General features: G+C 43.9%; 1 protein-coding gene across 1 annotated transcript; it reads left to right on the forward strand.

Moving 5' to 3' along the window:
- DIPK1C (divergent protein kinase domain 1C) lies at positions 1–11051 on the forward strand (the record flags this gene model as incomplete). Its single annotated transcript, XM_083869394.1, has 4 exons — positions 1–183; positions 4972–5649; positions 9011–9175; positions 10836–11051. The coding sequence occupies 4 exons, from the start codon at positions 1–3 to the stop codon at positions 11049–11051; spliced, it is 1242 nt and encodes a 413-aa protein (XP_083725520.1).
- Between the last annotated feature and the right edge of the window lie 1246 nt (positions 11052–12297).

Here is a 12297-nt window from a genome sequence, read left to right on the forward strand (position 1 = left end):
ATGAGGGGCATCCCGGGCTTCAAGCGGCTGCGGCTCAAGATCTGTCGGCGCTGCGCCCTGCTGCTGCTCCTCCTCTGGGCTGCCTGCTGGGTGCTGGTGAGCGCCGCGCTCTTCCTCCTCCACAGGAGCGTCTTCTCCGAGCGCTGCACGGACGAGAAGAGCCACCGGATCCTGGCCAGGCTGGTACGTGCCCCGGCGGGACGCGGGGCAGCTCCGGGGCTGCCCGGCGGGACCAGGAGCGGTCGGTCCGTCGGGGCCGCTCCCCGGGGCGCCCTGCCCGGCCCCGGCCGCCGGAGGTGCCGCATCGGGCTCCTCCCGAGCTCCTTCCCTCCCTGCCTCCCGGGCCGAGGTCAGGTGCAGGCGGCGGGCCGGCTCCCGGGCTGGGATACGGCGGGTGCGATGCCCAAGCTGAACGCTGCGAAGCGGAGGAAAACCTTCCTCCGGGTATTGGGGTTTTCTGTTTGTTTTTATCTGAAAAGCTGTTTGTTCAAAAGTCATCTTTCAGAAAGTGCCAGGCAGCTTGTATCGCCTCCTTTATGGCCTGGCGGTGGTTGGCGATGTGGTAAAAATTCAAGCAAGGATTCATTAAAATATTCAAGCAAATATTCAGTAAAATTTCCCTTAAAAATAATAATGAGCAGATTTAGGATTGTCTAGGAAACACTTTGAGAACAGGAGCAGCATGGGTTAATGATTTTAGTTCAGTTTTGTTTCTTAGTCAGGGTATCTGTAGTGCCAGTGGTCAGGTGAGAAAGGAGGAATCCTGGTGGGAATTAAATAATCTATCACTGCAAGCAAGCAAAAACCGGTCATAGATTTTCCCTAATTCTGTATAATAAAGAAAAAGCAAGTGTAGGCAGTGGTCCTGACAGCGTGTTTTTAATGGCAGTGAGATCCAGTTTCTTTACCTCAGGAGCCAGACTGAAGTAGGGCTGAGCTCAGGTTTGCAGCTGAAGGAAAGATTCCTGCCTCATCCTTACGTGCTTGGGAAGAACACTGAGATAAGGAGGTGCACAGGGCTGCCAAGCTCAGGGAGGTCCAGGTCCTTGCCATCACAGTCACCAATAAACAGATGGACAGAGACCTGTTGCTGTTCTTCAGTTTGGAAAGCGTCAGGCAAGGCTTCAAAAGCCCAGGGGTTGGATTTCAGTCCCAAGCTTGGAGAGTTGTCTCTGTCACTGGGGCAGCTCAGGTTCAGACCCTCCTTCCAGAGGAAGAGTAGCTGAGATTGCTGTGCTTGTCTGTGAGTAGGTGAATGGTCAATTGTATCATTAAGGTTTATAAGCAACAGTTTTCCCAGATGACGTTAGAAAGGGATTGTCCTTCCAGTGGAATAATTAGAAAATGAGCTCGTCTTCATCCACCCCAAAATAAGTCTTTCTACATCTTCTGAACAGAGCATGAATTTCACAGTTACAGAAAGTGCAACTGAGCCATGAAGCAAATAACCTGATAGCTTGAGTCTCACAACTTTTATTTAGCAAAAATCAGCTTCTAAGGAAAACTATTTTGCTGGTCATCTCTCAGTAGGAGATGAGACATTTTAAGGAAGTGGGTGAAAATGCCCTTGCAAGCAGCATTTCTGAAAGCTTTATTTCCTTATTCTGAGTAAGATATACAGATGTGTACTGCACTGAGAAGGCTGAAATAGCACTGGACAATTTGCAGGTACCAACTTTAACTCTCAAAAAACCCCCCTCTTCCTCTTTCCCAATGCCAGTCTCATCTTCATTTAGACTGAACACACTAAGTCATAGCAATCAATTTCTGTTCCCTCTGGAGAAATCAATTAATTTTGATGCCTTCCAAACCTGGCTCTGTATTGCGTTTATGAAGAAGTAGTAGCTAACATGGCAAAACATCAGTTTCAGGCCACTGATGGTGGTACAGTGAGCTATTTCAATTTATAAATCCTTAGCAAGGTTTACATTAATTTAAGCTTCTACATTAATATAAACTCAGCTTTTTAAAGTTATCTTGATAAGTGCACTGAAGACATTAAAAATTATGTAGCCAATTTTAATAAGATACATATGAGTGAGTCTGAACTATGCTTGTGTTTGCATTTTTGTGTAGTACAGCTGCTTCTTTATAAGGCTTTTGGCTTAGTAGCACGTTCATATTTTAGTTTTAAGAATCTGGCACTTAAAGAAGAATCTGTAGCTTTCAAAGGTCGATCACTAGGCTGATTTAAAACTATCTCTTCAACAGATCTCAAAATTCAGTCAATAAGACATGGATGGCAGTGTGGAAGACGGTTTCTGAAATATTTCTTTGGGGAATTGATTCTTCTTGTTATCAGCGGGATGATGGACAATCTTGTATAGTGAAGTCTGAAGTTAGTGGAAAGCTTCCTGTGCTGGTAAATAATAAATGGTCCATCTTGTCATGGCAGACTAATCTGTACTACCTGGTTAAATGTTTTCAGTCAACCAAATTTTTGTTTTAATACTGTAAAATGCAAGCTAGTACACCAGGGAGTACAATAGTACCAGCCATGCCAATATGATGGAAGACTGTCCTGTAAAACTCTGTCTTTGGAATGGATGTAAGGGTGAAATAATTGCTTCGAGATGAACTACCAGTGCAGACTGTGCCTAAAATGCTGATAGGAAATGGTTCAATCTTCTTGATTGCTTCCTTGAGGAAGCCTTTTTGAAAGCCTTGCTTGCCTTTGTGACCAGTTGAGAATGCACTTCTGGAAGGCTGATCTGTGTTTCATCACTGTGAGACCATGAGCTCTTTGGTCAAGTCCTCTTCCGCAGATTCCAGTTTGCAAAACACTGCACAAGTTCATTGTAAGAGAAATATGATTGATTCAGGCACTGTTTGTCAGATACTAGGATAATAATCAAATATTTATAGCTTCAACTGAAAAAACAGCAGAAAATTCCTAAACAGCAACCAGGTTCAAAAAGGACCTGTGTCCTCTATCTGTGAAATCTGAGTCTGCTTTTTCCACAACTACTTTTTCTCACTAATGCCATTAAGAATGACGTGATGTCAACACAGGTAAAAAGCTGCACCTTGACATGTTTGGCTACAGGTCATGGTCATGTGTTCTTTGAGATGCCAGAAGTCCAGGAATGTGAATCCTCTAAGAGTGAAGCACAGTAAAATTGTCCACAGGGGCAAGTGTTCACCCATGTGAACCCAATTACATGACTAAGTCCTATCTTCTCTTCCTGTACCAGAAGAGAATTAGATTGTGGTCTGTCAATAGAGTTTTAAATGTGCTTGTACTTACAATCCAAAGAAACCTCCAAAAATTCCTTCTGTTTGTAATTTTCTTTATAAAATTGCTTAGAATTCCAGATGGTAAGAACTGCTAACCTACTTTTGCTGAGAAAACTACATTTCCTACTTGAAAAGGTAGAGTAAAATTGTATTACATTAGTAGGGGTAGATTTTCAAAAGCAAGAACATTATCTGCATGCTCTGAAGTCTGCAGACAGTTGAGTGAGTCTCCTTAGCAATCCTGATGTGGATGAGGATGCAGATGTGTGTGTGTTACACACATGCACGGACCCAGTGTCCATACACTCATGCAAGAATTTGCCTACCTGACTCTCCTTGCTGGCATTGAATGTTCTCACTTGGGTTGTGAGAACATCAGAATATAAATAAATTTTATGTCTCTCTGAACTGCCCTCAGTGAGCTGTTTCTGTCAACTGATCACCTTTCTTGGATTTTGGACTTAATCCTCCACCCATTCCCCAGTGTGTTGTTTAAGGCTGGACTCTAAATGTTGCTTGGCATCAGAACATATTCCTCTGGTGTACTCACCTCAGAGACTGTACCAAGAAAATGCATTATGTGATGATATGATCACGTTCCTCGTGTAGCAGCCAGTCCCAAATGAGGTGGGGCTCAGGCAGCCGCTGCAAATCCTGCACGTGCAGGGGGGACCTGCCAGTTTGTTTAAAGGAAGGTTCAAATGCCAGAAAGCAATGGAGGTGGATGACACTGTCAGGCTGCCTCACAGATGTTTGGCTTTCTACACCACCTCCTCTATTCCCCTTTCACCAGAGACCTCTGATCATCCCCTCTACTGAGCGACCCAAAACAGTCCCTACAGCTGCATTTCTGAATGACCATAGGAATACATCAGCTGCCTCCACTTTTGGAAATGATTTTATGGAAATTATTCTGGTTTGAGAGAAGGACTGGTGAGGGAATCCTTGCAGTTCTTGCACTTATTTGCACTGACAACTAAACTATCAAGCAGCAGTTCCCTCGTTTCCAAGGACTGATTTCTTTCCAGTTAAAAAAAGATTACGTACTGAAGCAATTAATATTAAAATGTTGCTTCAGATAACTACATATAAAACCTGGATAGTCATTGTGTTCTACAGCATTTAAATACTCAAAAATTCTGGAAGTTCTTGGTCAAAAACTCATTGAACACAACCTCTATTTTTCCTGGTGATACAGGAGGAGGTTATCACTGCTTCCTTCAGGGTATGTTGAGTGCAAGGCTGAAACATGCAGAGCTGTGGAATGTCCCAGAAACCCAGTTACATATGGATTTTCCTGTAGTTTTAGTGGTGATGTCTAAGTTAGGCTGCCCTGAACCTTGCATTAGAGAAGTCCTGCATTACTCTGTGCCTTAAAGTGTTACAACTCATAATCATACACAGCTCAGCCCCAAGTCTTTAAAGCTTGTCTCACTGAACTCATATGTGTAAAGAATTTCAGATTAACAGTCATCCAGTCCCTTTCCTTGCCCCTGAAAACCCTGCCCTTTACCATCCCCATAATCCCTGTCTTGAAGCAAAACTCCCCTAGTAACAGATCTCTAGAAACTTCTGAAAAACCATTGAATGACCCAATGGTTGTGGGTGTGTGTTTGCAGTTCCATGACTGCTGCAAACCTCTTGAGTTTAGGGCTGTTGCTCATTATTTGTCTTTCTTCTACCTGGTCCATTGGGTTATGGTTCTGCTGTGAATATTCTGCTCTTTCATTCCAGTGCCTCGACTACAGCAGTGGAGCCCTGACTGGGGACCTCTGTGAAGACCTGTGTGTGGCTCAGAAGCTGGTTTACAAACATTGCCTTTACTATGACAGAGGTAAGAAGGTCATTCAGGCTGATTGGAGAGGCCAGCCCATCATACTGAAATCCAAAAAAGAAATCTTTTCCAGCTACCAGCACCTCAGTATGCTAGAGGAGGTGGAGGCACAGGATATCCCTGAAACAGAGCTTCTGCTGATGGTCGCTTTGGAGGTCAAAAATGCCCTGGGGCTGGAACTGTCTAACAATACCATGGGGCCTCTGTGGACAAGGAAGAAGGGACCACGTTGGAAAGCACAGGTGGCCAGCATGTGGTCCTTGCTCCAGCAGGAGGAATATATCTACTTCAGTTTGCTGCAGGACTTCAGCAAACATGTGCTACGAATTATTGGCTCTTGCGGACACTTTTATGCTGTGGAGTATCTCACAGCTGGACATGCCTGGCACAAAACTCTTTTTCCCTTGGAAAATGTGATCGGCCCCTCCCTTACTGGACACAGAAACAGGGTGAGAGCCATCATTGACATTGCACTCAGCTTTCTGGACATGGTGCAGCATTTTGATAATGATTTCTCTCACCGACTTCACCTGTGTGACATCAAACCAGAAAACTTCGCTATCAGGCATGATCTCACGGTAAGTCAGGCCTTTGGGGTGGTGTTCCAGGAATTTGAGGTCAAATTCTAGTCTGAAGATGACTGTGTAAAAATGACACTTCCCTCCTTGTACAGCTTTTGGCTAAGTTTTTGCAAAGCCAATGAATTTACAAGCACTGGGGGAGATTCTCTTTAGCTTTTCCTCTTTGTAATGTGTACAGCCACACTAAATCCTGCTGCTTATTTTGAAAACTTCTTGCTCGCTTCTGTTTTCTTTCACTTCCTCAAAGGCACCAGTGCAAGGTCCATTGGATGTGGTGAAGGATGCCTCATGGAGGCAAGGGGATGTTAAAGGCTCTTAATGAAGCTGCAATTTGAGTCATATTTCTGGTAGTGATGCTGAAATGAAAAAAAAAAAAAAACTGTATTAATTTGAAAGCTTAGGCTGAATTCATGGTCTGACACAAGGGGAGCTCCCCACATCCAAACACACATGTTTATGCGTCAGTGGTCAGGTTATCTGGTCTGGAAACTATGCAAGGACAGCAACATGAAACTCCCTGCTACTGTCACTCTTTGACTTTTCATTGTGCAGCTGAAAGGTGAACCTGACAGCTATGTATATTTTCTAAGCTGTAGCACAGCTCATATTCGTTCTGTGGACAGAAATTCCTCTGGTTTTGGTTGGAATTTTGTTTACAGATTGGGAGTACCATGCAGTGAGGAATTGTTTGAGCTAGGCTCCCAATTTGCAGTGTCATTAGTGGAGTTTCTGCACTCTGGGTGAATATAAAGCATTTTCAGGGACTTTAATACTATTTTTAGTACTCACCGAGTGTTAATACAACACTTGTATCTTCAGAGAACTAGACAAACACTACCTAAACACACAGCCATTAAGAGCAATTAGAGTGTTTCCCCTTCACCCTCCCCTCCCACTGTTTATTCAGGTGCAATACAGCAACTGAACAGGGAACGGCTGAGGAGCTACAGGAAGAACCTAAAGCAAGCTGTACCACTATTAAGGCAAAGCAGGAATTCCTCAAAGCAGGCTTTGCCCATCTTCACCAGTTACTCAGGGCTGTGGCTGCCTGTGGCTGAGCACATGCCAGAGCATCTGTTTCACAACCTACATACAGAAAAAACAGATTCCATTTAGGGAAAGGGGATGAATACCGGATGTGTTTTCTCTTATGAATCCTTTTAGTGAGGCTTGCTTTGCCAGGATGTTCTGCTGACCAACCAGTTCCAGAATGGGAACACAGCAATGCAGCCTCTTTTCCATCTCTTATGTTTGTTTCAAGCGACTTTTTCACTAGCTGGTTTCTTAGGGTAATAAAAAATCCCACGATTGTACCACTATTCCTTATTCAAGTAATGAGACTTCTAATGCCCAAAGAAATGTGGCTGGAATGCAATGGTTTTACTCTGAGGATTATTTTCATGTGCTGGGGATAAGTCTCCAGCCTTCACATGCTCTCCTGCAGCACAGAGAGGAGCTGTCTGGTAGATCATCTGGGAGAATTTTAAGCTGCCTCGGAGCCACATAAGGTACATAAGAGTTGGAAGGAGGTTTGGGTGAGTGTAAAGTGCTCTGGGAGAGCTTCCCCTTTTGCCAATATTTCAGAGAAAACTGGAAAGATTACAGCACCTTAGGCATGATTTTAAATCAGGTCATGAGCCAAGTTGGGCCCTTCCTCTATTTCCTTAGGTACTTTTTTCATCAACTATGATCATAGCAAAGCCCACAAAAATGTAGCTATTTATGGGCACAGTGTCACCCAGATGTGTCTTCACAGGGTCTAGCTGGATGCCCACACATTTTGGTAAAAAATGAATTTCAGTGAAGACACTGAACCCTTTGGCAGACTCGTATTTGGGAACCAGGGCTGATTTTCCTAGTGGACTAATGGATCAGATGGTCAAATGTGCTGGCAAAGAAAAGAAAAAAAAAAAAAAAAAAAAAAAAAAAAAAAAAAAAAAAAAAAAAAAAAAAAAAAAAGCCTGTCCAAACATGTAAAATTCCTTAGGTTACATCATCATTATAGCGCTCTCCAAAATGCTTAAAAATACTTAAGTTTCTAAGATATGCCTCATCTCTGTAAGATTTTTCCCTATGGAAAAAGAATAGAACAAAATGAAGATTATACCATGTTCTTTATTTTGCCTGTGGAAGGTTTATTTGGCCTTCTACCAAACCAGACATCTTTAGTTCCTGGGGTTGATCCAGTTGCTGTTCCAGTCACACAGTTCATCTTCTCCTGTTACTTGGGAGGTCGAATCTGAAAAATAAGACTATCATTTGAGCCCAAGTAACTCTGCTTTGCCCATGCCCTAGACATTTTCCTCTATGAAAGTGTCAGATGCTGCAAGAGAACATCCCTGATCCTGACTGTCAAGTGTGAAATGCAGCTGTGAACGCTTGCTGGCTGCACATCTGTGGTGTTGGAGACAGGCTCAGGCTTCTTTCCCTGTGGTCACCCACAGCTTGGCTCACCTCAGGTAGCTGCCATCCCCATACTGGATTTCTTTCTTTCTCTCTTTATTGCTGTGATTTCTTTAAGTGAAGTATTCATTGGTGGAGTCACACTGGCAGAAACTGAGACCACAACCCTTCTCTTACAGAGAGGTCTCAGCACAGGCAGCAGTTCTGCAAACACTGTGTGCTGTGTATGTGCTGCTCTGAGAGTCTCGTGCCAGGGGGAGGAAAGTTACTGACCCCTTTCACTCAGATTTTTTTCTTCTGTGACCAACTTCTGGCTGGACTCTGGTACAGGACATATTTCTGGACCATAAGAACAAGAACTGTGCACAATAAGCAAAGAAGACCAGACAAAGCCAGACCCAGCAAAGTCAGGGATCTCCTTCTACAGCTGAACAGACTTGAACCCAGAGAATGCAAGGACAGGTTTGCAGGAGCTGTACCAGGTGCAGCTCTCCTTGCACATACCACTGCTCCTCTCCCCAGTGGCAAAGTCAGGGGTTTAGTCTGAATGCTGAGTTCTAAATGATAATATCTGGCCCATGGGTAATTGTGCACCATCATGTAATTGAGAGGTTGAGGTGCCATCTGCAGATGCTACACCAGCAAGTAAATCTCTTCAGATTGGATAGTTCCCCTTTTAAAGCAAATCAATCCAATTGACTCCAGGGATGCATATTGTTCACAAATAGTTTTTCCATTCCTGATATCATAAACGTTGGCTGTTTTTGTTTTAAAAAGTGGTGTTTATAAGGGTAGTGTGGCTCAGTTCAGTGAAATAAAGCCCCTGTAATCCCAGTTCTCCACCAGCAGTTGCTCTCAGCACAGCATTTCCAAAAGCAAGCAGCAAAGAATGCCTGCTCAGCCCTGTCCTGGAGGCTGTGCCATGCCAGATCTGATGGAATGTTTTGATTCACAGGTGGTGGCCATTGATGTGGATATGGCCTTTTTTGAACCCAAAATGAGGGACATCCTGGAACAGAAGTGTACCGGAGATGAAGATTGTAATTTCTTTGATTGCTTTTCAAAATGCAATCTGAAAATAAGAAAATGTGGAGCACAGAGAGCCAATAACAACTTGCAAGTGAGTAGACACAGCTGTTTTAAGCATCCATTCATTTTAAAATCACACTGACTATAAAATATGTGGTATGTACAAGGAGACTGTGAGATGAAGACAGTCAAGTTTTTAAACGTGTCCATGTGTCAGTCCTGTTCAGAAATCTTGTCTTGGGGCACACAAATTGATCTTTATATTCACTAAATATAATGTTTATTTGCCATTGTTTTCTGTAGGTGTTAGCCCAGTGCCACAGACAGGAGAGCAGAGTAGGGGCAGAGGATTAGCACTTCTGTCTCCACTGACGTTAAAGTCACATCCTTGAGTTGCATGTCAAATCCTGTGTTCATTTCTGGGCCCCTCACTTCAACACAGACATTGAGGTGCTGGAGAATGTCCAGAGAAGAGCAATGGAGCTGATTGAGGATCTGGAGCACAAGTCTTGAAAGGAGTGGCTGAGGGAGCTGGAGATGTTTAGGCTGGAAAAAAGGAGGCTCAGGGACATCTTATTGCTCTCTATAACTACCTGAAAGGAGGTTGCAGTGAGGTGGGTGTTGGCCTCTTCTCCCAAGTAACAAATGGCAGCACAAGACAAATTGACACAAGATTTCACCAGGGAGGGTTTAGGTTGAATATGACGAAAAATTCCTGAAAAGGTAGTCGAGCACTAGAACAGGCTGCCCAGGGAAGTGGTGGTATCACTGTCCCTGCACAAAAGAAAGTGTTCAAAAACCTCAGAGATGTGGCACTTGGGGACGTGGTTCAGTGATGGACTTGACAGTGCTACATTGACACTTGGACTCAATGATCTTAAAAGTCTTTTCCAACCTCAGTGATTCTGTGTTTCTGTGAAAGATGAGGTTGCCCAGGTGTAAGCAGTGGTTGTGATTGTCCACTCTACAGATGTAGTGTGTGAGTGTAATGGAAAGTGGTCTCCATGGAGTCCTTGTCTCTGGGATGAGGTGTCTTACAGCTCACTCAGCTTCTGTTGGTGGGAGGTACTAGAGCAACAGAGAGATTGTGGGGGTGTAGCTTATCAGCCTTTTGCCTGCTTCTCCCACCCCCTCACCCTCACCAGTTGTTATGCAGAATCATAGAATTCTTTAGGTTGGAAAAGATCATCAAATCCAACTGTTAACCCAGCACTGCCAAGTCCACCAACAGATCACACCTCTAGTGCCACATCTACACACCTTTTAAATATTCCAGGGATGGTAACTCATCTAATTCCCTGGGCAGCTTGTTCCAATTCTTGACAAATATTTTGGTAAAGAATTTTTTTCCTAATATCCAACTGAAACCTCCCCTGGTACAACCTGAGGCCATTTTCCCTTGTATTGCTTGTCCCTTGGGAGCAGAAGCCGCTCCTCACCTGCCTACAACCTCTTTTCAAATAGTTATAGAGGGCTATAAGGTCCTCCCTCAACATCCTCTTTCCTAGAGTAAACAACCCCAGCTCCCTCAGCCCCTCATAAGATGTGTGAAGTGCATGAGCATCCCGAGAAGAAGGGCCATCCCTTAGCTAGAGTGTAGCCTTCATGGATGCTCCTCTTCTATACCTCCAATTTTGAATGGCTAAAGGCCTTTTGGATTCAGATGACATTTTGCTAGAGTCTCAGGGAAGCAGCAGGGCATTAGCTGCAGCTTCTGAAACACAACAATGTGCTCTTTTTCCTTTCCCCAGGTAATCTGTGACAAAATATTCCGCCGCTGGTTTTCCCCAAATCTCAGAGGACCACTGGTTTCCCTGCCCCTGCAGCTGCAGCTGCAGAAAGCTGTACAGGAGTGTGCTCAGCCAGGGCACATGGGTGCCACTGGGCACCAGAGGACTCTGAAATCCCTCTCCGAGTTGTACCACCTGCTTCGGGTCACTCAGCAAGAACTGCAAGGGGCAGAGTAGACACAGGAGGCAGAACTGCAAAGGCCACATCCCATTCTCTCTGCCATCCCTCCTAACCCTGTACTTTTACAGCACAGAGATTGCTTTTCTGCTATGCAAATTAAGTTCATGGCTGCAGGTGCAGCACATCCTGGTAATATCCTGTCAAGTGTTAAATTGCTTTACATTGCTTGGATTCTGTTCTTGCTTCTTTTCCTGAGCCAACATTACCCCTCTCCATCAGCATTCAGCACATCCTTCTGAGCTGTAGTCACTGCTCAGATAGCATCTGTCTGAGTGTGGTGCTCAGATGATGCATTTACAGAAGAAAAGTGTAAGTGCAGCAAAAGTCTATCAATAATTAAAAGAACGGGTGAGTGGCTGTGAATAAGTACATATATGGTGTTTGTTTTAGCTTCTCTGCCAAATGAGGGGGGATTTTACAGTAGAGACAGAGCATTCTGTGTGGACAAAAAAAAAAAAAAAAGGGGATCTCAAACAGGAAAATGTGCTGTCACACAAGGAAAGAGTTGCTTTTGTACAAAGCAGTCCTTTCTGATGTCCCCAAATGCATTTTCTCCAGGGCATTGCATTACCTGTGCCATCACTAACTCTTTTGGGGAAAAAATTATATAAAGGTATTATGGACTTTTCTAGAGCAAAATAATTATACCCTTGCTGAGCTCCCATGTGGGTACTCATATTCTGCAGTGAAGAGGTATGAATAATGCTACTGGATTTTCCCATGTGAACAAGCCCTCAGGCACTTGTACATCAGAGCACTTGATAAGAAGCACTCCTTTGCCAGAGAGCAGAATTGCCCAGGAATGTCAACAATCTGTCCTTTGCACGGAACAATATCCAGACCCAGAGTTTTCTTCCAAGGTCTTTTTTTAATGAACAAAAGGAAATTTTTTGTACAAATTCATTATCTTGCAATCAGTTATGTAAATAAAGATCTCTAGATTAACTTAAAAACATTAACTTTGCCTTTGAAATGTGCAGAGCTGTGGCTGGAGAAACTAACCTGGGTTCAGGAGACACTAAAAGTGCATAGGCCCAATACCAGGCAATGTCCCCATGATCTGGTTTTGGCATGAGAACATTACAAACCCCACAAACAGGAATCTCAGCAGCCTATGGCAGCCCTCAGCTTAGAGGAATCAATGTTAACCAATGATACTGGTTTGGGGGTGTGAGACATGTAACAACACAATCTCCTCCATCTTTATGTCTCTCAGCCTTATGACAGCCGTGAAGCCTGTGA

This window comes from Zosterops lateralis (genome assembly GCF_965231275.1).
Source record: "Zosterops lateralis genome assembly, chromosome: 1".
NCBI classification, from domain to species: Eukaryota; Metazoa; Chordata; class Aves; order Passeriformes; family Zosteropidae; genus Zosterops; species Zosterops lateralis.